The sequence below is a fragment of the Nicotiana sylvestris genome, chromosome 6, assembly GCF_000393655.2.
Source record: "Nicotiana sylvestris chromosome 6, ASM39365v2, whole genome shotgun sequence".
In the NCBI taxonomy this organism is placed as follows: Eukaryota; Viridiplantae; Streptophyta; class Magnoliopsida; order Solanales; family Solanaceae; genus Nicotiana; species Nicotiana sylvestris.
In genome coordinates, this window is record NC_091062.1 from 89,802,344 (window position 1) to 89,829,128 (window position 26,785).

Genomic DNA, 26,785 nt, shown 5'->3' on the forward strand with positions numbered 1-26,785 from the left:
TCGAGGTGTCAAAGGTGGAGGTCAAACCGTTAGCGATTGAGGTCAGGCAACTATAGGTGGAGGTTAAACAGTAGGAGGCCATCCTAGGGATGTAGTTCAAGGTGGTGGGGCCTAGCCCCAATGTTATGCTTTCCCAGCTAGGCCTGAGGCTGAGGCATCCAATGCCGTTATCATAGGTACGGTTTCAATTTGCAGCAGAGATGTTTCAGTACTATTTGATCCAGGGTCTACATACTCCTATGTGTCTTCTTATTTTGCTTCATATTTGGTTGTGCCTCATGATTTTTTGAGTGCTCCTATTTATATATCTACATCGGTGGGTGATTCTATTATGGTAGATCGTGTTTATCGTGCTAGCGTGGTTGTTATTGGGGGTCTTGAGACCTGTGTAGATCTCCTACTTCTCGATATGGTTGACTTTGATGTCATTTTTGGGGATGGATTGGTTATCCCCTTATCATGCTATATTGGACTATCATGCCAAGATCGTGACCTTAGCATTGCTGAGGTTGCCTCACTTGGAGTGGAGATGGACTCCTCGTCATTCTACCAGCAGGGTTATCTCATATATGAAGGCTCGACGTATGGTTGATAAGGGATGTTTGGCCTATTTGGCGTATGTTCGTGATTTTAGTGCTGAGGTTCCTTCTATAGATTATGTGCCCGTTGTTGGTGAGTTTCCAAAGGTATTTCCTGCAGACCTGCAGGGTATGCCACCCGACAGGGATATTGACTTTTGTATTGATTTGGCTCCGGGCACTCAGCCCATTTCTATTCCGCACTAAAATGGAACCCGACATGGTTCTCATATGCAGTATTCTGATTAGTTGCTCTATAGTGAACCACCAGCTCCTATCAGTGCACCGCCGCTCCAGAGTTTTTAGGGTGGTTACTTAGGCCGTCAGGGTCAGTTTCAAGGTCAGCAGTCTCAACAGCCGAGGTCTTGTTATACATGTGGTTATCCATGGCACATTGCTAGATTTTTCCCTCGAGCATCGAGCAGTTCTTAGCATCAGGGTTCTTGTACCATGGTTCCGGCACCGGGTGTTCCACCGCCTGCTCAGCTAGCTAGAGGTAGGGGTCGAGGTGTCAGAGGTGGAGGTCAGACCGTTAGCGATTGAGGTCAGGCAACTATAGGTGGAGGTTAAACAGTAGGAGGCCATCCTAGGGATGTAGTTCAAGGTGGTGGGGCCTAGCCCCGATGTTATGCTTTCCCAGCCAGGCCTGAGGCTGAGGCATCCAATGCCGTTATCATAGGTACGGTTTCAATTTGCAGCAGAGATGCTTCAGTACTATTTGATCCAGGGTCTACATACTCCTATATGTCTTCTTATTTTGCTTCATATTTGGTTGTGCCTCATGATTCTTTGAGTGCTCCTATTTATATATCTACATCGGTGGGTGATTCTATTGTGGTAGATCGTGTTTATCGTGCTTGCGTGGTTGTTATTGGGGGTCTTGAGACCCGTGTAGATCTCCTACTTCTCGATATGGTTGACTTTGATGTCATTTTTGGGGATGGATTGGTTATCCCCTTATCATGCTATATTGGACTATCATGCCAAGATCGTGACCTTAGCATTGCTGGGGTTGCCTCACTTGGAGTGGAGATGGACTCCTCGTCATTCTACCAGCAGGGTTATCTCATATATGAAGGCTCGACGTATGGTTGATAAGGGATGTTTGGCCTATTTGGCGTATGTTCGTGATTTTAGTGCTGAGGTTCCTTCTATAGATTATGTGCCCGTTGTTGGTGAGTTTCCAAAGGTATTTCCTGCAGACCTGCAGGGTATGCCACCCGACAGGGATATTGACTTTTGTATTGATTTGGCTCCGGGCACTCAGCCCATTTCTATTCCGCCATATCGTATGGCCCTGCCAGAGTTGAAAGAATTGAAAGAACAGTTGCAGGACTTGCTGGATAAAGGCTTTAATAGACCTAGTGTCTCGCCTTGGGGTGAGCCAATGTTGTTTGTTAAGAAGAAGGATGGGTCGATAAGGATGTGCATAGATTATTGGCAGTTGAACGAAGTCACCATCAAGAACAAGTATCCATTGCCGAGGATTGATGATTTGTTCGATCAACTTCAGGGTGCCCAGGTATTTTCAAAGATTGATTTGAGGTCTGGCTACCATTAGTTGAGGATTAGGGCATCCGATGTCCCTAAGATAGCTTTCCGCACTCGGTACGGGCATTATGAGTTCTTAGTGATCCCATTCAGGTTGACAAATGCCCTAGCAGCTTTCATGGATTTGATGAACCGAGTGTTCAATCCTTATTTGGATTCCTTCGTGATTGTCTTCAATAATGATATTTTGATCTATTCCCGCAGCCGGAGGAGCACGAGCAGCATCTTCGAGTCATTTTTCAGACTATGAGAGATAGTCAGTTGTATGCTAGGTTTTCAAAATGTGAGTTTTGGTTGAGTTCAATAACATTCTTGGGTCACATCGTATCAGCACAAGGTATTTAGGTGAATCCTAAGAAGATTGTAGCAGTCAAGGACTAGCCTAGACCCACATCAGCTACAGAGATCCGGAGTTTCTTGGGTTTGGCGGGCTATTACCGTCGGTTTGTGGAGGGGTTTTCATCTATTGCAGCCTCGATGACCAAATTGACCCAGAAGGGTACCCATTGCTTCAAGTTTGATATTTACTTTGTCGTTTTAATTTATTATTGTCATAACCTGATATCCCCCTCATCATGTTTCTCCTTTACCCCCGTCTTATTCTGTTTAATTCTTGCTATTATTGCTTCTCGTATATGATTTAATTGCACAAGTTTATATGGTCGTCATGTCCTAGCCTCGTCACTACTTTGCCCAGGTTAGGCTCGACACTTACCAGTACATGGGGTCAGTTGTACTAATATTACACTCTGCACTCTTTTGTGCAGATCTCGGTACTGGACCCTACGGACCGTAGTTTGAGGTTGTTGCCTTCAGTCCAATGGAGACCCGAGGTAGTCCTGCAGGCCTTGACGTCCCCTCCTATCATATTTCCTTTTGTTTTATCTATTTCTGAGACAAATTTGTATTTTCTTATTCTGACCACTGTTTGTAGTATTCGTAGATAGTCCTTGATATTATGACACCAGTTCTGGGTGGAGTTGTATTATGAATTTCGTATTAGTATTCAGTTAAATTATTAAATTCCGTTCTTCCGCATTTTATGCCGGTGTTTATGTTATGTTAACTTGTAAATTGCTAAAAGATAAAGTAAAAGGGTAAAATAATCAGTAACGTTAGCTTGCCTAGCGGGTTCAATGTTAGGCGCCATCACGGTCTCGACGGTGGGAAATTCGAGTCGTGACACCCAGGACCGCAGATGCGGAAATCACTGAAGGCAGTGACCTTCATTTATTGCAGGTGTTAGCCATTTTTGGCTCATTTCCACTCAAAAGTTGGGTGATTTTGGAGCTCTTGAGAGAAGATTTTCACCAAGCTCTTAAAGGTAAGTTATCCCTACCTTATTTGAGTTAAATACTTGGATTTTGGGTAAATTAACATGTAAAGATTAGTGAAAATCATGGGATTAGAGTAAAACCTAGGGGTTTTGATAAAAACAAGATTTTACCACGTAATTCATTATGGAATGAAGTAAAAATCATATATTCTTGATCCTTAGGTTATGGGTAACAACTTTCTTCGAAAATTTCTGAAATCCGAGCACGTGGGTTGGGGTTGAATTTTAAGAACCTTGCCCTTGGGGATGGATAATCGCTTTAATAGCTAGAATATGAATTTGTAAACCTATAATGATGGACTTTTACACTATTTGAATAGTTTCGGTTTTTGCGGCTCCGGTTTGAGAGTTTGGACGCATTCTTGAGTTGGAAGTAGGCTCGAAACGAGATAACTCTCTTTTCTAACCTTGTAGGAGGAAATATCCCCATAGGTGAACTTAATTAATATATGATTAATTGTGTTGGCTACGTACGCATGAGGTGACGAGGGTCTATATGTAGCCACTATTCCTGTTATGTCCGGGTAGTTCTAGGATCACATCATGCTTCGTGGCCGCTATTAATTGCTTATATATGCTAATGTATGAAAGAAAGTAAGTTGAAGAAATCTAAGGATTTACAGGCTTCAAGTGAATTGTGTTCATTTTTATAAAAAGGAATTAAAGAAGTGTTGTATTTTAAATGATGAAAATTATGTTTACCGTGTTGCATGTATGACTCGCGAGCGGGGTTATGCTTTTACCGCGTAGCATGTATGATTCGCCAGCGGGGAGAATAGATGCATTTATGGTTCGGGCCATTCGACCCTCGGCAGTGCACATTTAACTTTTATATTGGATCGGGCCGATCATCCTTGGTGGTATTTGTGTGTGACAATAGAACCGGAACCCTTATAATTCATATGACTTATTGCTGGAAAGTTCACGAATTTAAATGAGGAAAGTGCTTAGTTTTATTAATTGGATGAAAGATTTCCATAATTATTCTTATTTAAGCTTGTTGTTATCTACATACACTGTGAATTAGATCTAATGAACTTCACATTTTTATATCGATTTAATACCCTCAAACCCTCCTAAACTAAACAATTTTTGTCAGTTTCCTACCTAAACTAACAAGTGTCCCCGGAAACCCCCTGAACTATATCCCCCTTCGTAATAACTCTCCCAGTCGCTTATGTGGCATATTGTGTGAAATCAGTTGTGTAAGAGCGTGTGAACGATGAAAAGGTGCCCACGTAACAACTTGAATAACGGTTAATTAGCCCATTTATTTAATTTTTTTTATATTTTATCCCTTTTTTCTTTATATTACACCATCTTCTCCACTTCTTCACCTTTCTTCACTATTTCTTCACCATTTCTTCACCCTTTTTATCTCTTTCTTCATCTTAATCCATTTGAAATTCTCTCTCTGTTTATTGAGTTAATTTTTTATCTTTCTCATTTTATCCATCCTTCATTGTTACCCAAATTTATTTGAAAGAAGAACACCTATTGTAGATGAGTTATGAGGTTTAATGTGTTTTGTGGTTGTGGGCAACCTGCTTCTTTGAGAACATCAACGACAAATGCTAACCCAGGAAGACGCTTTTTGGATGCAAGTACTATGGGGTAATCATCTTTCAAATCATCATATTTTATGTGATATAATATGGCTAAATTTTGCTTTTATTTATAATGGTTTGGTTAAAATTTTCAAGCTAAGGATCGTGTGGCTTGTGGATTTTTCCAATGGTATGATCCGAAATTTTTTGGCCAATCAAAGGTGATAATTCTTGGCTTACAAAAGGATAAAATGGAACTTGAGGCTGAATTGAAGAAGAAGAAAATCTTGAAGATGCTGCTATTATTAGTATATGTTTCAATGTGTATTTTTGGTTGTTCAAATGCTAGAAAATTTTGTGTAATTTGAAACTTGGTTGTTGCTTTTGTTTCAAATGCTAGGAAGTGTAATGTAATTGCTATGTGTTTGATCTCCATTTAAAACAGTACAAGAAATCAGTGTTGCATGTTCCATTATGTTTACAAGCTTCTTGCCAGCATGTATCATAGCATTCCACAGAAAGCAAATACCAAAAGGAACCAACTATCTGGAAAGAACCAAACAGAAGGGAAGTAAGAAAGCTTCCTTTTTACGGAGAAAGAAGAACATTCTTATACATATTAACCTAAGACCTACAAAAGAAGCTTGACGATGTATTGAGAAATAACACATTGTATTAGAGGTCAAAAAGCCTACAATTGACTAGTTTTACATTACATCACATAAGGTGCATTGAAGTAAAATAAGTTTTAAGAGTTTACATCATAACTTGTACCACAAAAATATTATCCAAAACACAATCATAGTATCGACATACAACAGTTCCCAATAGAGTAGTATTGAAGCTCAAACACCTCCAATTTTTTCATTAGCTTTTGGTGATTTTGTCCTTAAACGCTGTAGTAAAGCACTTCTATGTTGAAGTTGTCTAGTTGTTATTGCTTGCTTTCCCTTCCATTTCAGGACTTTACTTGGTTTATAACCAAGATCACCGGTCACTACGACTGAACTTTCAACTGCTCCATTGTTCCTTCCACAGTCGATTACCCTACTAACATGCCTCCCTTGCTGAAAATTAAGTTAAAAAAATAGATATCAGACAATATAATTTAACTTTCAACCTCAAAACTAGCAACCAAACTGCTAATTAGCTCAACACATGTATAGCCACTTTTGCTAACAAATACTCTATGTCCCACTACTCTTGGCCTCTTAAATGCAGTAAGAGCATCTCTGTTGCTTGCTTGAGATTGTTGCACATCTGAGTTTTATGAGTTCTGCACTATGTTGCTACTGCTTCTTCCTTTACCACCCTTAGATTTATCATTCTTCTTACTAGCAGATGCTTGGGAGTCAGCCTTTGATCTCTTTTTAGAGGTTGATTTTTGTGAGTGAGCCACTCCCTTTGCATAAATAGAAATAGTTCCAATCAGCTAATACCAATCTAACAAGTAATATTGTTGATACTAGCTGAATTAACTGATACAAAACAACCCTAATCAGAACTAACAGTCCCAAACTAACAGCTAACTTAAGCTAACAACTAACTGATACATAACAGTCCCAAACTAATAGCTAACAATAGTCCTAAACAACATTGTAACATTCAACAGAAACTAACAACTAACAGGAGGCAGAAATAGTCAAACTATCAGGTAACAGTTAATACAAATAATAGCTAATAGCAGTCCCAAACATTATTGTAACATTCAGCAGAAACTAACATTTAGCAGTCCCAAACATTCAGCAATCCCAAATATTCAGCAGTCCCAACTACAGCCCATTATAACATTCAGTAGAAACAGAAAACTAGTTGTACAAACTGAAGTAGAAACAGAAAACCAGTAGTACAAACCAGCAGTCCCCATGACTCAGTTTCTAATAGGAGGCAGTCCCAAACAGAAGCAAGATAACAGAAAGTAAAAGAATGTAACAAAAACAGAAAATAACAAAAAGTACCTCTAAAGTGCTTTGAGGTTTATTTGGACATCTTCTTCTATTATGAGCTGTGGACTTTCAAATTGAGCAACTCATTGATATTCCTTTCTTTGTAAGCTTGCCACTGCTTTTATCTCCCAGCTTCCTTTCTTCTTCTTTTTTGTGGGCCTTCCAGGCATTGTTCTAACTAGAGGAGGTTCAACCTTTGCATTTATTGACTCAGGCCAAATCTCCATGCATGGTACTGGTTGTATAAAATGAGAATAAGCTTTTAGGTAGGTCTCCTTCTTGTACAACTCAGAAATGAAGTCAAGTGGATTAAGTCTCTTGTGATGAATTGCAGCCATACCATGTGCACAAGGTATCCCTTTTAGTTGCTAAGCTCTGCAACTACATACTCCCTCAGTCAACTTGACAATGTGTTTAATACATGTAGCACCCTTAACTTCATACCCAAAATCACCATTCCAGTGTATTGTGCACTTCATACACTTCTCCACATTTGTAACCAACACATTTCCATTGGTGATATACCTTCATTCCAAGTATCTGCAAATGCCCTCACTTTGGTGAACCTATTCATTACCTTTATCTTAATTTCTTCAAGCATGCTAATAATTGTCTTGTGCCTAGGACCCAAAACCCAAGCATTGAAGCTTTTAGCCATGTTATTATCCACACTGTCACACTTGGAAGAAGTTCTAAACATTGCTTTGTTCCATTTCTCAGGATTGTAGTTTACCAAGTCTTTATATATCTTGTGACCTAACTTACTTAGCTTGTCCAAGTTTGCTTTAAGTTTAGCTTCATAAGTTGATCTTGCACAGCTCCAAAACCCATTTTTTCTCTCAATACCCTTCCATTTCTGTTGCCAATTAGCTAGAATATGTCTTGCACACATTCTATGCTCACATTCAGGAAGATATTTTTGAACTGCTGAATATAAACCCTGCAAAAAAGACACTGTTAGTCTGAAAAAAGATAATGTTAGCTTAAAAACAAATATCTTTTTAGTTTAAATAAGATAGTACATTTTCCATATCACTAATGATTGTGAATTCTGCTCCTTCATCATTGATCTCCAAATTAGACTTCAATATCCTTAAAAACCAACACCATGTGTCTTTACTTTCTGTCCCAACTATAGCCCATGCTATTGGAAATATTTGGTTGTTCCCATCCTTTGCAATAGCAACAAGTAGCTATCCCTTAGATATTCCCTTCAAGAAATAACCATCTAACCCAATACATTTTCTACACCCTTCAATAAATCCCCTTTTCATTGCTGCAAAGAAAATGTAGAAGGAGTGAAATAATTTATTTCCATCTTCAGAATCTGTCACTTTTACCACACATGTATTCCCTGGATTTGATTGAAGGAGCACATCTCTATAATCATAAATCCTGCCAAACTCCTTCACATGATCACTCATCACTTCTTTCAATACTTGTTTCCTAGCTTTCAAACAAAATTTTTTTCCAGCATATAAACCCAAATCCTCCCTTGCCAAATCTTGCATCTCCCAACCCTTTATGCACGACTGTGAAATTATCCTACTTTTATAGTACTTTGCAAGATACTTGGTATTGCACATTGAATTTGTGTTGGTCTTGTTGCAGTTATGCCTAGGATTATAAGTTTTGATAATGAAATCAACAGATTTGAGCTCTCTGCTTGCAAACAACAACCAATGGCATCCACTAGTTTTGCATTTTACCTAACTCTGTTTTTATCATTTGTAATCTTCTCGAGCTCACATCCTCTTTCTATTGTATACCTGGTGACAACTTCCCTAAACTTATATACATTTTCAAGGACCATGTTAAGTTTCCAAACCACCTTTTCTCATTTTGGATCATATATTACCCTCTTGTTCTCCTTTCTTGCTTTCATGTTACCACTTATGTTCCCTGATTCACTGCCACTCTCATTGTCACTATCACTCACAAAACTATCAGCATCTGAACTGTCATAAAAAGGCTCATCACCAACTAACTTACCAGAAATATTTTTCTTCCCTTTATCTATGCCTTCAAAACCTGGATCTATCCCAACTGGTCCAAGAAAACACTCAGCAACAACTTTCTTTCTTGGTGCTCCTTTTTTCTTTTTATAAGCCTTCAAATCTGTTTTAACTATGTTCAAATCTTCATGCACATCACTACCATAATCAGCCGCATGCTCTTCATCATCAGAACTGCTAGATTTATCACTATCTGCAACATTACCTATGTCATCTTCCTCTAAGTCTTCATCTTCTATGTCAGAATCATCTTCATTTACTAAGGAGTTTCTAGGAAGTTTTTCTACAACATGTGACTGTTTAGGGGGTTCTATTTGACCACTACAATCAATATTTTCAATTTGGGAACCTAACGGTTCATTAAAACTTTCAACAACCCTACTGGAAGATTCTTCAACAACCTCACTAGTCACATGGCTATTCTGGACCACATTATCTCCCTTATGGCATACATAAATGTCTATTGTATCCTTGTTACTTAACAGCTCAGCAAGTACCAACAAATCCCTATCATTTTTCAATTCTACCAAACTGTCATCCTTAGAAGATACAATATACATTTTTCCTACATTGGTAAACCCAAAATCCTTGGCATAATCAACAATTTCTGGAATAGAAAATTTGTCCGTATCCATATTAAAGGTATATTCAATGTTCCCCCCAACATAAACCGGCCCTACCTCATTCACAAGCATACCACCAATATGAAATCTCAAATTCAGATATTTATCTGCCATTACCCTAAAATAATAGTAAAAATAGCAAAGAATAAGGCCAAAAACACAGAACACTTTATTAATCTAACATAAAAAGACCTGAAATCCAAAACTAACAACAAGCATCATGCATACAACTATATATTCGACAAACAAACATCGACAAGCAAGAATATGTAAGACCTCAAAAAAAAGACCCAAAATTTTCTACTACGAACTAAATCGCAGCACCTACCTATCATAATTTTGCAACAAAATTAATAGGGAATAAAGAATGAAACCTGTATTGAAGCAATCCTTTTTAATAATCTCCAGATTCATCAAAGAATCAGAGGAAGATATTTCACCAGCAAAACCCTAAGCCCTAATTTTGTTCTAATTCACCAGCAAAACTTCACCTTTATTCCAAATTTGAAATAGTAGCTACCCACTCAACTCTAACTCGGCTAAAACTTACATAGCTAAAGAGTTAGAGGCACAAACAATGGACAAATTAAATAGCAACAGTGAAATTTATATTTTTATACTTAGCATAAGGTAATGTCAAGGCAATTAAAGTATCAATTTTCTTTTGAATTTATTTTAATACTACTGCTAGAAATTAAATGCTATATATATGAGGCACTTTTATCATGAAGTAATTGCAATCTCTGTGAACATATTCGTCTCATGTCTTTTGATAGTGATATTAATGAGGTTAGATAAGTCTCTAGTGGTATAAGTGATGACGAAGGGATGCGTCAAATGGCAATTAGATGTGCCATTCTTCTTGTTGAGAATACGTGATTTGACGTTATGTTTTTAAGGAGTAGAAAATTTAGTTAATTTAAAAGGACATTTAAGTAATTTGACCTTTTAGTTATAGGGTTCCCACTTTTATAGTAGTATAGATAGATAAATTCAAGTCATATTTATTGCATATAAAATCTTTATGATTTAGGGTGTGTTTGGTATGAGGGAAAAATTTTTCCATGAAAAATATTTTTCTCGAAAATATTTTCATGGAAAATGAGTGGTTTTATCACTTATTTTTTCTTGTTTGGTTGGTGAGTAGAAAGCTTTTTCCGGAAAATATTTTCTAATGTTTGGTTAGTGATGTGTGGCTATAATTCATGGTTTAGAACATTATGTGCCTTGTATTTTACATGCTTTAATGATAAATTACACTTTCTTTGTGTGTAATAGAGTCTATTTTATGTGTATGTGAATTGGATATAAAAGTAGAGCAAAAGAGATACTTAAATGTTGAAAGTGTGCTCGAGAACAATGAAAAGGAGAGACCTGTAGAGGCCAGGCAAAGGCCAACTTAACCAGGCTTTAGCCTGGCGAGGCCAACCAAAGGCCAGGCTGAAGCTGGCGTTAGGCTGGCGCTGCAAGGCAAAGGCCAGGCTGAGGCTGGCGACGCCAGGCCTGGGGCCAGGTCCAGTCCGAGTTTTGAAGACTTAATTTGTTTTCCGGCTTGACTAGGATTTGACCTACACGTTTAGGTCTTGCCTAAATATATAGATAGACCTAAAAATGCCACTTTGAAGGACTTTTGCAACCATATGCAAGGATAGCTCACGGAACACTACTAAGGAGTTAGAATCATCGCCTTCTACATCCCTCAATCCTTACTTTGTAATTCACTTATGCAACATACTTTGGATATTGTTACTATGAGTATGAGTAGCTAAACTCCTAATCTAGGATTTTGATAGAACCTATTGGAGGATGATTTTCTTGTTACGTTAATATAGATTTGCTATTGTATTCTCTCTATTTGTTCAACTATATGCTTATTGTTGTTGATTGAAGGGCCCTCAATTAACTGTTCCTATTTAATATGTATTACTCAGGAGAGAGTGCATATTTAGGTAGCTGTTGAATAATATCACTCCTAACGTATATGAGGGATCAATACGAAGGGTTTAAAGGTGGGATTAGGGATAACGAAACCTTGGTGCGACCTAAGTGAGCTGTACTTAAGGCTAGCTAGTGTAATTCAGGAGAATATGTCTAGTATATTGTTGTAATTACTCGGGAGAGAGTTACAACACCAGAGTGCTCATGATTGATAGAGAAGACTTAGGCAAATTTATAAGAAACATAGCGGAAAAGATTCCGACAATAGGGGAAATCAGAACCTTAGATCATTCCAATTCTTGTCTACAACCCGTTCGTAGTTACTTCTTATTTATTGCATTTTTATTACGTAATATTTAGTTAATAAACATCTAATTTATTACTTAAATATTTCTGAAGATTGAATACATGAATTTGTGTGAGTCCAATAGTTGTGTTTAATAGGTTAATTCCCTATGTGATTCGACTCCGGACTTGTTAACCAGAATATATTTGCAATGACCGCTTTGTCTTTTTTATAAGGCATAGTTGGGCGTGACCAAATTTTGGCAACGTTCCCGGGGAGTTAACGATGTTATTAATTATAGCTAAAAGAAGTGCTAAAATGCTTAGCGTAGTCAATTTTCTTCAATTTAAACCAAGTACACTGAAATTCTAATGTTTGTAGTCTTGGGTGTTATAGGTGCATGCCTAGAAAGTCCTCAAGAATTGGTAAATTGTTTGTAGCATTATCAGATCCTGAGAATGTCTTCAAGGCACCGAATCGTGCAAACAAGAATTACAAAAAACAACAGAACAAATCGAACCAGACATGGATGACAAAGTAGAAAATCCAAATAACAGAAACAATACGAATGACCCAAACAATCAGGGTGTGGTGCCTCTTGTGCCAGAAGCAGCATTGTATGACTGGGCACAACCCACTGCCGATAATCTGGCAACCTCAATTACAGTCCCTCAGATACAAGCATAATTATTTCAAATCACAACCAACATACTACATTTGTTGCAGAATAAAGGACTGTTCTTAGGGTCATACATTGAAGATCCTCAACAGCATCTGAAGAATTTTCTATCGATATGTGCCACACAAAGTGTAACGACTCGACCAGTCATTTCATGAGTTACAGTCCGGTTTTTCCCATTTCTACTTCTTTATGTATTGTTCAGTTGTATATCATCGTATTGTGTTGGTTGGTTCGGGTTCAGAGTATTCATGGAGTGGAAAGAGACACTTAGTCTCTTATGTAGAAGCTTAAGTTGGAAAATATAACTGGATATTGACTTATGAGTAGAAGGTATCAGATGGGAATTCTGATGGTTCGGATAGCTTCGTTAGGAGATTTTGGACTTAGGAGCGTGTTTGGAATGTAATTTGGAGGTCTGTGGTAGGTTTAGGCTTGAATTGGCAAAATTTGGAAATTTGGCGTTTTCCGGTCGATAGTGGAAATCTTGATATCGGGGTCAGAATGGAATTCCGGAAATTGAAGTAGGTCCGTTGTATCATTTGTGATGTGTGTGCAAAATTTCAGGTCATTCGGGTGATGTTTGATAGGTTTTTTGCATCATTTGCGAAATTCAAAAGTTTGGAGATCCTTAGGCTTGAATCCGAGGGTGATTTGGTGTTTTGATGTTGTTCCGAGTGTTCCGAAGGTTGGAATAAGTTTGAATGGTGATAGGTGACTTGTTGGTAGGTTTGGTTGAGGTCCCGATGGCCTCGGGATGATTTCGAAGGGTTATTGGAGAGTTGGAGAAATTGAAGTTGCAACTGAAGCTGTTGTTTTCTGTCATAACCGCACCTGCGGATTGGGGATCGCAAGTGCGAGCCGCAGGAGAGGAAAAGAGACTGCGGAAGCGGCAATGGTCGCAGGAGTAGAGGGTTGGACCGTATCTGCGAGCCCGCAGGTGCGGCATCTGAGGACTTAAGTGATTTTCACAGGTGCAAATTTTTGGGCGCAGAAGCGGCCCGTAGGTACGAGATATTGTCCGTAGATGCGGAAATAGCTGGGCAGAAAGTATAAAAGACCCTCTTCGTGTTTTTTTGCCATTTCTTCACCATTTTTGGATGAGTTGGAGCTTGGGGGCTGTGGTTTCAAGAGGGAATCAAGTGTTTTCAGAGAGGCAAGATACTTGGACCTTGTATCTTGTTTTTAGGGCGATTATTCCATTGTTTAACCATGATATTAGTGAGAAAATTAGAGAAGAAATTGGGAGATTAGGGCATGAAATTTGAGAGTTTAAATTGGGGATTTGAGGGACCATTTGGGGTCCGATTTTGATGATTTTGGTATGTATAGACTCGGGAATGAAAGGAGTTTCTAGTTTTGCAATTTTTGTCAAATTTTGAGACGTCAACCCGGGGGCCGGGTTTGAGCAAATTCGGGATTTTGGGTCTTTTGATAATTTTCGTGTGGGTTCCATTTCTTTAGCGTGTATTGATGATAATATACTGATTTTAGTTAGATTCGGAGCATTTGGAGGCCGGATCGAGATGCAAGGGCATCGCGGAGTAGATTTTCGCCCAGTTTGAGGTAAGTGACGATTGTAAATCTAGAGCTGAGGGTATGAAACCTTGGAATTTTGTACTATTTTGATAAATGAGATGACGCACATGCTAGGTGACGGGCGTGTGGGCATGAATCAGTAGGGATTGCGACTTGGTCCGTCCCATAGCAACTATGGAGTTGCATATTGTTGATAAGCTCTATATGATATCTATGTGTTTTAGAAATGATTCTATTAACTTGGGCTAAATGCCATGTTTGGGGCTTTGTGCCGTACTGTTTGGACCCTCCGGGGCATTTTTCTATTATCCCCACACTGTTTTGATTCGAAAGCATATCTTCAGTCATGATTTTTACCTGTTTATTGTTTGATTCAGTTTCATTACTCTACCTTTAAATATATGAAAGTTGTTTGGGCTGAGTTCCCTGATATTTCACTGAAATGCCCGAGTGGCTGTGAGGTTGATGACTGAGAGAGGCCGAGGGTATGATGGTAAGGATCATATATTTATGGATCGGGCTGCACGTCGCACCGATATATATATATATATATATATATATATATATATATATATATATAAATGGATCAAGCTGCACGCTGCAACGATGTGTTGGATCTGGTTGCACGTCACAGCGATATAGCTCTTGGGCTGTAGGAGCCCTTCCGGTGTCTGCACACCCTCAGTGAGCGCAGTCGACTATATATTTATAGATCGGGTTGTACGTCACAGTGGCTATTCTGAGGTATCTATTGAGCGGAAGTGCTGAGTGTGAGTGCTGATTGATGACAATTGAGTCACGAGTGACTGATAGACTTGCCCGAGGGGCTATATATATGAGTGATACTTTGCTCGATGGGCTTGTTTTATGAAATTACTATTTCACTCTTCTTTTATACTGAGCCTCTATTGAAAATATTGAACTAATTTTTTTAAACAACTTTCATTTAAACTGGAGTTTTTACGAGATGTTCGGAATTGAGTTACTGATTTGACTTTGTTATTTCCACTGAGATTTTATGTTATGAGATATATATGTTTTTAAATGATCGTCACTACAGTCAGCATTTATTTATAATTATTACTTACTAAGTTGGCGTACTCGCGTTACTCCCTGCACCTTGTGTGCATATCCAGGTGCTAGGGCATCCGAGTGAGAGTTGTTCCTTGCCTTCAGAGCATTTCGAAGTTAGCAAGGTAGCTGCATGGCGTCTGCAGCCTTGCCTTTCTCCTTTCTATCTATTAGTATTTGTTTTTATCAGACTCATCTTGTATTTACTAGACAATATTAGATTGTATTTTAGTTGCTCGTGACTAGTGACACCGGGATCGGGCAGTGGTTGATGTTTTGCATATTGGTTTCCGCTTGTTTTGAAGTGTTTAAATGAAAGATTTGTGAAATATTTGATTAGTAAATGAATTAAGAAAAATACATGTTTATGTTATAAATGTCGAATCAGCTAGCCTAGTACTTCGATAGGCGCCATCATAACCGGGGTGGTTTAGGGTCGTGACACAAAGGCAACCTAATGTGACACTGGAAGCAATAAAGCTGTTGTTGTTTCCATTCTCAGTGACAGGAGCAACTCAGACTTGGCTTCAATCCCGATAAACTCCATCACTACTTGGGAGGAATTAGTCAAGCAATTTGTGAACAAATTCTACCCACCCAATAAGACTACTCAACAAATTGATGAGATATTGAGCTTCAGACAGAAACCAATAGAAACATTACAAGAAACATAGGAGAGATTCAAGGGTATGTTGGTTAAGTGTCCACATCATGGCACTCCAGAGCAGATGTTGGGGCAGAGGTTTTACATAGGATTGGAAGATAGCTTAAAGGCCAATGTTGATGCTTCAGCAGGTGGAGCATTTTTTAGCAAAACGTTCAGAGAAAGCAAGACCCCACTTGACAAGATAGCCCAAAATTCAGAATGGATGACAAGAGGCTCTCCAATCACTCTTGTAGTTCACTCAGTGGCTTTAGACCCAATTAACTCCATAGTTGAAAATATGGCCACTCTAGTGACACAAATGAGTATCCTTACCAAAAAGATAGATGAATCAGGCCAGAAGCAGCAGGTACACATAGTTGATGCAACTAATGGGGTTTATGTACACAATGCATTAACCAACCATATGTTTGCTCGTGGAGTGAAGAAGGTGACGACCAGCAATATTAAGAAAATATGAACTATGTGACCAACTATGAGGGATAGAGGCAAGGTGGTCAGAATTGGGGTCAGCAGAATCAACAATATAGAGCAGCTCAACAATAGTACAACAATAACAACAATCTTGGAGCCATGTGACCACAGGGTCAAGTGGTGCCTTACCAAAGGCAACAAGGTTATAACCAGCAAAATCAGCAGATAGATTATTAACAACCTCAACAACCACAGATTATGAGAGAGTAGACTCACATGAATTAGCGATAACAGGTACTGAGGTTCAATTAGGACAAATTTCGATGGCTTTAAATAATTGTCCCCAAGGGACATTACCTGCAGACACACAAATCAATCCAAAAGATCAGGGCCTGAAATAGCTTATGGCAGTGAGCCTACGAAATGGTAGAGACCTAGATCTAGAGCAAGAAATTGCTCGTGAAAGCCATCCTACTGAAACACTGGTGCCAGTACCCATTGAGATAGATAATTCAACATGGTTAACTGAGGTGATGGTACAAAATGCACAAGAGAACACCAGCAAAGAAAAAGAGGTTGCAAGGGAGACTGAGGTAGCACATGAAACGACTGTTGAAGCAGTGCCTGAGCAAGAAAAAAAATCAAATCACAGGGAAGAAGTGACCTCCAGCACCATTCCCACAGAGATTGGCCAAGTATTAGAAAGATGAGCAGTACAAGCAATTCTTGGAGATGTTGAAGCAAATTCATTGTAACGACCCAGTCGGTCGTTTCGTGAATTATAGCCCCGTTTCCCCTATTTCTAATCCTTTATCTGTTCCTCAGCTGTATTTCATCGTATCATGTTAGTTGGTTTGGGTCTGAAGTGGTATCGGTGTGGAATGAGACACTTACTCTCCTATTTAGAAGTGTAAGTTGAAAAAGTCAACCGGATGTTAACTTAAGTGTAAACAATCTCGGATATGATTTTTGATGATTCGTTTAGCTCTGTTAGGTAATTTTGGACCTGGGAGCGCGTCTGGAATGTGATTTGGAGGTCCGTGGTAGATTTAAGCTTGAATTGGCGAAATTAGAAATTTGGTGTTTCTCGACCGGCAGTGGAAGTTTTGATATCGGGGTCGGAATGGAATTTTGGAAGTATGAATAGGTTTGTAGTGTCATTTTTGACGTGCGTGCAAAATTTCATGTCATTCGAACGGGGTTCGGTAGGTTTTGGCATCGTTTTGCGAAATTCGAAAGTTTAGGAGTTCTTAGGCTTAAATCCGAGGGTGATTCGGTGTTTTGATGTTGTTTTGAGTATTCCAAAGGTTAGACTAAGTTTGAATGTTGATATGTGACTTGTTGGTATTTTTGGTTGAGGTCCCGAGGGACTCGGGATGAATTCGGATGGTTAACGAAGGATTTGGAAATGGATTGTGCAGCTGAAGTTGTTGCTTCTGATGTTTCCGCACCTGCGCGTCTGGGACTGCAGGTGCGATGTCGCAGATGCAGCGGGGAAGCCACAAATGTAGAATTTGAGGGCCAAGAGAAGAACCGCAGATGCAGTGAGTTTGAAGCATCTGTGGGCCCGCATGCGCGATTGTTTGGATCGCAGAAGAGGTTGCGCAGGTGCGAGAAAAGGGCCGCAGGTGCAGAAATGCCTGGGCAGAAGGTATAAATTGGTCCCTTCGCAAAATTTGAGTTATTTCCACCATTTTTATTCGGACTTGGAGCTTTTTGGAGGGTTTTGAAGAGGGAATCAATGGGGTTTACATTGAGGTAAGTTACTTAAGCTTTATACTCTTGATTATGGTAATTTTCAGTTGTTTAAGCATGAAATTAGTAGAAACTAGGGATAAAATTGAGGGGATTGGAGCTTGAAATTGGAGAGTTTGATTTGGGGATTTGAGGGACCATTTGATGTCGGATTTCGATGATTTTGGTATGTATAAACTCTTGAGTGAAAGGAGTTTCTAGTTTTGTAATTTTTGTCGGATTTCGAGATATGGGCCTGGGGGCTAGGTTTGGGTGAATTTTGGGTTTTTTGTCTAAATTGATAATTTTTCATAGGGAGTTGGTCCCTTAGCCTATATTGATTACATTGTATTGCTTTTGGTTAGATTCGGGACATTTGTAGGCCAATTCCAGAGGCAAGGGCATCGTAGAGTAGGGATTTGACAGGTTTGAGGTAAGTAATGATTGTAAATCTTGTCTTGAGGGTATGAAACCCCGGATTGCACATCGTTTTACTACTTTGAGGTGACGCACATTCCAAGTGACGGGCATGTGGGCGTGCACCGTTGGGGAATGTGACTTGGTCCGTCCCATAGCAACTATTAAGTTGCGTATTTGATTGAAAACTATATGATACTTATGCGTTTTAAAAAGAATTGCTATAAATTGAGCTGAATGTCATATTTGGGCCGCGTGCCAAAGATGTTTGGACCCTTAGGGGCCTTTTCTTATTAACCTCTTACTATTTTGATTTAAGATCCATACTCAGTCATGTTGTGTTTACTGATTTCATAACTCAGTCTTTATTACCCCATTTTGATGCATAAAAAATGATATTTTGGGCTGAGCACCCTGTTTTTACTGATAGCCCGAGTGGCTAGAGAGGTTGTGACTGAGTGAGGCCGATGGCCTATTTTGTAAGGATATTATGGGATTGGGCTGTGCGCTGCAGCATGTTGTCACTGATTTATGAGTATGAGAGACTGGGGGCCTGACTGATTTATGCCACGAGGTGGCTTGTTATAACGCTTGGGCTGTAGGAGCCCCTATGGAGTCTGCACACCCCTAGTGAGTGTGGGTACCCTAAGTGAGTGATATAATATTTTTCCCGAGGGGCTGTTATTGATTCATGTTGTGCTCGATGGGCTGTTTATGAGTGATTGTGAGATTTGCCCGAGGGGCTGATTATGAGTGATGTTATGTCCGAGGGGCGGTTTATGATTCATGTTACCCGATGGGCTGTATACAAGTGATGTTTGCCCGAGGGGCTGTTTATGATTTTCATCACTGTTATTCTAAATTGCATTGAGCCTCTGTCGAAGCTGTTGAAAAACATCTTCAAATGATTTTTACCGAAAACTGGATTTTAAACGAGATGATTTGACTCATATACTAATTTGAAAGCATGTTGTACTTACTAAGATTTCACGATGTGGATTTTATGTGCTTCCTACTGCTCAGTCTTTATTTACCTTTATTACTTACTGAGTTGGCGTACTCTCATTACTCCCTACACCTTTTGTGCAGATCCAGGGGTTGCTGGATGTGCTAGCGAGCATTGGTCTTTCATCCGTCGTGGATATTTTGGAGTTAGAAAGGTAGTTGCATGGCAATCGCAACCTTGCTCTTCTCCCTCCTATATTCCTATAGATATTATTAGTTGATTTCCAGATTGTATTAGTCTTAGCATTTTTAGACAGTTTTTAGTAGATGCTCATGACTTGTGACACCCCGATGTCGGGCTTTTCTTTCTGCACTTTGTCATTTAGACTTATATTATGAAGTTTTATTAATTAATAGCTTAAAGATATCTTCATTTTGGATTATCAAGTTGCTTTGGTAAAAGAGTCGGCATGCCTAGTTCCACGTTAAGGGCCATCACGACAGGGTAGATTTGGGTCATGACAAGTTGGTATCGGAGCTGTTTGGACCCTTAGGGGCTATTGATCCGTAAGCCTGCCCCTAAGCTTTAATAATGTACCTTACGGACATTAGGCCGTTCATGGGGACTGAGTCCTTTTATTCAGACGCTCAGTTTGATGACCTTTCTTCCGGTAAATGAAAATGTCAGTTTTTCTATAGTCGTCTCTTGCTTTATCGAAGGATTGATATAGAGAAGAAATTCCTATATTTCTTATATAAGCCCACCTACCGCCTTCCTTCCGGAGCAATAGAATTTCTTTCTAACTTCATTCAAAAAACTGGTTTTGGATCAGAAATCAGACTTTTCTTTTATTGCTTCTTGCACCGGCATGAGCCACCTCTTCTTTTTTCTGGAGAGTGGGCACCCTAGTATCAGGATTTGGTTCTATTTATTTTCTACCTTTTGTGAAGTACAACATTTGGCATGAACTGTTGGAGGAGCATAATCAGACTCTGCCCTAAACTCTTCGGGCAAAATCATCGGGATAACTATGTTAGCTATTCATTTCAGCGGTACCTAGTGCATGCCTTTCGCCTTGCCTCCCTTCCTAACCTTGCTCAATCCAATAGCTCGATCCTAGACCACTTACCTTTCTCCAAGATTGAAGTTAAAACTAGGAGTCCTAAAATCTTAAAGAAAAGGAGCTTGGCATCCATGTGTTCGAGAGGTAGAAAATGATTGTTGTGGCGGGGTTTACCAGGTAGGTATAATTCAATGGGACCATATCCTGTCCTTTGGTCCTGAACCAAGGTTCCATACTGAAAATAAAAGAGAGCCTTTATGGAAAAACTGTTGGAACGAGATCTCTCAAACAAAAAGACCTGAACTAACAACTCATTCAATGCTCATTGAAATTCTAATAAATGCGCTTATTTAGCATCTTTGAGTTGAGCTTAGCCCTCTTCATATCCTAAACCCCTAGAATCATAAGGAATGATTGATGGCTGATCAACAATTCTATTTAGTAATTAGTTAGTCTATCAAGCATAAAACTATGACTGGGGAAGTCTCAGGGAGGGCACCCCCTTTTAAGGTAATTATATGCCATCGCCCCCCGCGTTAGAACTCTCTTTAACTGGAATATTTATGGCTAAACCTTTTTTAACCAATTAAATCATAAGTTGCATCCTCAACTTTTGGACGAGTTCGAGAGTTTGGTTCGACTGAGACAGATGTCTCATCGGGTTCATAACGGGATGGGTATGCAGATTTGGATGCCTCGTACCGTATGATAAAGAAGAGAGTTTTTACAAAGTCCTAGAGCTAGAGCTTGTTGAGAAAGTAGCTTTGAAGATGGGCTTCCTATGGGAAATAGGGAATTTTAAAGCGATAACAAAGGCCTTAGGGAATAGGATCTCTTTCTGCGTCTACTAATGCTTTTGAAAAAAGCCTTTGGTTTGGCTTATTTAGTTGATTTGTACGTAATCCGAGAGCTTCATTCATGGCATTTATTTGGCAAAGGAAAGTCAAGAGAAAAGGTGGTAGCTATTCTAGCAAGTCTTTTGTGAAGGAGTAACACTAGGCTAGTAACTTATTACACTAGTCTCGATTCCTCAAGGTTGTACAAGCTATAATAGTAGTTGAAAAACCTCCCATACCGAGTTGGCTTAAGCCATGCCTTTACTAAAGAATTCTTGCCATCTTAGATAAATCTAGTGTGGAGCCCATGCTAGCCAACAATGAGAAATGCCTTCCTCTTTTTTGTTGATTTAGGTGACATTGTCTTATCCGATAAATGGCAATGAGAAGGCGGAAAAATGTTGTAAAGGGCTAAGCTAAGGGAGATTGGCATTTCGAAGTCAAGTGGGCTTTTCTCACACCACATGGGGTGGTTTCCTACACATATGCAACAAGATCTTATTTGGATCTCCCTAATCTAGAGGGTTCTCATGCCAGGGTTACTTTGTTTCAGGAAGTCCAATTACAAACAAAAAAAAAGGTCAGTCCCATCCCACGGGTTAGTAAAGGTGGAATTCCAAAGCTTAATAAGGTGGAAGGCGAATCCAAGGCAAGAGCAAGGGTTGAAAGACAAGAGAAGAATTCAATCTCCCCTATTTGTTCCATTCTCAATGGTTAGTCGGTTGGCCAGGATGCGTTGGTTTATCGGATTGATCGTAGTGGTCAAGTGCGCTGGTTGACATGGCATTCTCATTTAAATAGTACCATCGACTAGAGACTGTATTGCTACTAGAGAGAGGAATGACTATAGGCACGGAACTTACTTTATACCCTTTCTTTGCCCCTTGGTTCGTTGGCTGACTTGCCAGCACTTGGATTCTCGAACTCTAAGAGCGGATTTTAGGAATTTGTTCACATCCGATTCGATGTCATCTGTCCGCTTTCCACCCTTTTCAAGCATGCTACAAACTCGATGGACAAACTCAAGGAACTGTTTGCCTCTAGGTTGACTTGGATCACATCATCCCGAACTTTTGATCGTATGACGTCCAGCTTTGTTGGTGCTGTGGATATCAGTCTTCTAATGTCAGCACTCTAGTAGGCCAATCGATCTCTGCTTAATTGGCTGTAACTGCATGATCGATCTGACGAAGATTCCCATAAAGATCTATAAAACTACATTGGAACCAAATAGGAATCCTAGGTATAGGCAAAGGTGGGAGGGATGAGAGAGCAAGCTGGAGTGGGGGCAAGGGCTATAACATTAGAGCAACGCAAGCCCCAGAAATTGGAAGGGTATGAATTTCTCTCCCTCAGTATAGGCTATCCTGGCTCGTTAGTTCCCAAGAATCCAAAGGATACAAGATTCTCAAGGCCGAGTTAGAAAGCTTTGTTTGTAGAGTCTCATTCAGTTCAGGTCTTGAATCATTTGATTTGGAAAAAATTTGGACGAAGAAAAACTATAGGGCTAAAAGAAGCTTTCCTGTCAAGCCTTTGATTCAACTTTTGGCAATGCTATTTCGAAAGAAAGGAAAATTGTTGGGTTGGGAGCACAAATGGTTAAAGGAGGGGTGCTCTAACGAGTTATTCTAGATGTCGGAAGTTTAAAGATTGGATTGAGGAATGCAAACTCATTTAACAAAGAGCCCATGCAGGACTTGTTCGGAACTATTGGAATGATTCAGTTACCATTCGGTTCTACCGAGAGATCTTAACAATGAATACTAATATGGAACGGATGCGGAAACAGAGCCCCTAAATTCTCTTCTCAAGGAAGAAGCAAGAAGGAAAGGTTGGTTGCACATTTTCTGGGAGTAATGCCTTCTTTCTCTCTCCCCAATGACTCAGTCTCTTGGGTATCTATAAACATATAAAGATCTTGCCTATGTCACTGCATAGAAAGATCTTCTTCAATCTCCGAGTTCGAAGTGTAGAACAAGGGAAGGTCAAGGCTTTCCTCTCATTACTCTTTCCATGGCAAAGTCAACATCTTAGCTTGAAGAGCAAGGATTTCTTCCTCTGTGTCTGTTGCTATTGATGTGTCAACTCCTATTGACTCTTTTAGAGTAATATCAATAGGCGATAAGCTCATATCCGGCTCCATAAAAGGAAAGATGAGAGTCATCTTATCTTGACTACTCCCTAGAAGACAGAACTCTTACCGATGCTTTGAATAACAATCTTTCGTACCCCATTCAATAGACTTGCTGGGAAAGCTTAATAGAGTGACCAAGCTAAGACCTTAGATGAAGAGAGTGTCCAACCAATCACGACAAGCAACCCTGCACTAAGCAAGTCGTAGTCCCTAACTTTTTTTCACCTTCAATAGAGTTGGATTGGAAGAGTTATCCTGCGGGGTAAGCCTTTTCACGTGTGTGCATTATTTAAGATTAGTCTATTTTTTCTGGAGTAAGAAATCCAATAGGGAAAATCTACCATAACATAAGGAGAGGAGGTAGAGCAATAGCTTGGGTTGACCCTCTTAATGAAGATCGATCTGGTAGAGGAGAAGTAGATCCATTCAAGTCCAAATCAAGGTGGAAAGTCTCAATTCAATGTTGTGGTTGATGACCGTAGCAATAGTCAAAGGCACTAGAGGGAAGCCGCTTAAGAGGTGGCTTATGCTGTTGAAAGCCTAGCTCATCCTAGCATGGCATATCTGTATCCCTTGATAATGATCATTCCTATTTGATATCATGAATAGGTATGCATGTCAACCATTTCTATATGTGAGATGGAGGGCTGTTTTGGTTTGGAGCTATTCCCATTAGGCTGCTTTCTCCTCTCCTTGTCAATATATCGCATCTTACATGCACCTTTCATCAAGTAAAGGCTCGTGATAAGACTCTTGTGGAACCAGGCTCTCTTAAGTTCGTGCGAAAGAGTTCTTCTTTACCGAGAAGATTGGCATGACTATTTCTATAAGTAATAGAATGTATGAAGTCAACCCGAGAAAAAGAAAAAAATTAACTTTTTGAAGTCAATAAAAGATCATATAATAAAGTGGCGGGTTAGATAGCAAGAGCAACTAGATCAGTAATGGAAAGGGTGGCTAAAATGGATAGATCTCTTTTACTCGGGGTCTAACTGGATACCTTGAAAGGCTCTCATCATTTTATCTAGAACAACAGAATCAAGAGGAGCAGAGCGAACAAAATTTGCTTTGGAGTGAATTCCCTCCCTTGAAGTTGGCGCTAATTGAACCCTAGATTATGAGCTTACTGATTCAAAACTCTCATGAGATCTCGTTGGCATGCCCTACCAAATGAAAAGGAAGTCGTAGGAGCAAGTTAAGAGTTAGAATTTCCCAACTCCGTTCCTATTTATTAGCCTTCTTTCTACTTCAACATCAACTTCGTTAGCTAACTAATTGATCCTCGCCCATCTTTGGCTGCCTGTTAGGAGGATTATATTGGACCAATGCAATCTCATTACAATGTTCTTTTTTTTTTACAGAGATTTCTGGTGAAAATTTCAATCTTGAAGCATGGGCAGGCAAACAGAATGTTTGAGGAAGGAGAACTAGCTAAGCTTCTTCATAAGCAAAGGAATTGCAGCCTAACCATCTGTGAGATCAGAGACTTAGAGAGGCTCCCCAGTCCTCTTTCAACCTTTTCTTACTTATTTTTTTATGATGAGCCTTCTCGCGCCTTCCTGCACAAGCATCTGTTCTCCTGAGATCCAGGTTTCTGCACGATGATATGTTCTGTCCTCACTTCCTTTTTTATATTTTATCCTAAGGACATCATCATTGAATTTCATCTTCACTTGGGGATTACTTCCTTTCTCTAGGTTCATTCTCTCCATTCTTCATTATATGCAGCCCCATAAAGTGGCTACCACTCTCTCTTCTTGGAGATCATTTACCATTTCACAAAAGTGTAAGACCATGAATCTCTCATGGAAAGGCCCATTCGCAGCAACACACTCTGGTAGTTCATTCGCTATCATAACAACTGGAACATTCTTTTTCTTCGTAAAAAGTCTTCCATACTTTGAATCCAGTCGGACTTCCTGCCCATCAAGTACTTTTAATAATGTATTGGCATGGGCGGTCCTGTCTCAGTGTAGGAAGTATACCCACTACTCTCCTGTTGTGGCTAGTGAAACTCATCGAAGAGCCATATGTTGTGGTAATTGTGTATCCCCGTGAAGTCATTCTTTATGGATCTCGCATAATAGATCTTTACTACTTTTGAGAGTAAATGAAAAGGCAAGGATTTTTGGGTACTGGGCTCGCCTATTATGAAAAGCTCCTTCATTTTTATGGGTCGCTACCCTAGGAATTGAGCCGCTATCCAATCAATTGCCACATACTTTTCTTTTATTTCCTCGAATTTGTACTCCTCCGGCCATCCCTTTTCTTCCATATACTTTCATACCCTTTCTTTCTATTAGGGTTCCTGCTTCCATTAGTTTGAGAACTTGTATGTCCTCATAGGAGACCTTAATGCTCGGGTATCTTTGTAGAACAATATGCTTCAGCTGTTTGTTCCTGAACACTTCTGGCCACAAATTTAGTCCCGCAAGCTACTATATAATGTCGATTGCACTCATAGGAGCACCCCCTATTTTTTTCTTTCCCTCATAAGCCTATGCTACTTCCATAATATGGGCCTTTGACGTGTTCCCCCATATATGTGGATTCTTGTCTTTTTAGTGATGTCTACACAGATCTTGCTTGGATGTCGCATTGCATTTGCTCAAACTGAACAAAGACTATTTCTCGTACCTCTGTACCTATTGCACTGATATATTTGCTTTCACTCTCTTTCTTCATTCAGGAAAGGTGAAGATTGAATCGGGAACCAAAAATTAAGCAGGAATAGACTTGTCCTTTGGTCGAAAAATCTTGTACGGTTCCTCAGTCTGGGGGCACTACAAGAACCCCTATGATACTTGCAGATTGCTTGCCTATGTCACTTGTACAGTCCTCTAACATGGTAAGTATGCCATATCCATCTTGGCTTCAAAGTCTGATTCTGAATAGAGAGACACCGACCCTACTCAGTCTAAAGATAAAAGTATTGCCTGGCTTAGATGAGCCTTTCGATTATGATTTATTAGAACAACTAGCTAATGTACCATCTAGAAATACCTTGTTGAGGTTGTCACTTGACATACGACAAGTGTGAAGGCTCTATCAGAAGCTGATAAGTATGCACCTTATGTACACTAGATAGAGGTGAATGATGTACCTCAAGAAGAGAACCGAGGCATACAAGAGAAAGATGAAGGTGGGGGAGCCATACCTCACATTTTCTCAAGAAGACTTATTTGTTTCTAGGGGACCTTTACCATAATCGTCCACTATACCTTTCAGGATATATTGGTGAAGTAAAACTCCGACAAGTGTAAGTAGATCTAGGGTCAGTAATAAATCTTATACCCAAAAAATGGTAAGGAAGCTCAAGATTCCCACCAGGAATCTGAACAATATTAAGACCCAGGGTACAACGCTGAGTCTCAGAAAGCTATAGGCAAGATTCACCTCAAGTGCCAGATTGCAAATCTTAAGACAGAAGTAATTTGCTCCGTGATCGAGAACGAGACTTCTAACAGC

General features: G+C 39.6%; 1 protein-coding gene and 1 non-coding gene across 2 annotated transcripts; both read right to left on the reverse strand.

Moving 5' to 3' along the window:
* Positions 1-7,433: 7,433 nt before the first annotated feature.
* On the reverse strand, positions 7,434-8,771 carry LOC138870915 (uncharacterized). The gene is made up of 4 exons (XM_070148757.1): positions 8,668-8,771; positions 8,192-8,575; positions 7,981-8,050; positions 7,434-7,898 (listed from the first exon to the last, which is right to left on the reverse strand). Exons 1-4 carry the CDS (start codon positions 8,769-8,771, stop codon positions 7,434-7,436), a joined length of 1,023 nt encoding a protein of 340 aa, XP_070004858.1.
* Positions 8,772-15,720: 6,949 nt separating this feature from the next.
* Positions 15,721-15,827, reverse strand: LOC138872317 (small nucleolar RNA R71). The gene has a single exon (XR_011400774.1). It is a non-coding gene; the product is annotated as a small nucleolar RNA R71 (small nucleolar RNA).
* Positions 15,828-26,785: the final 10,958 nt, after the last annotated feature.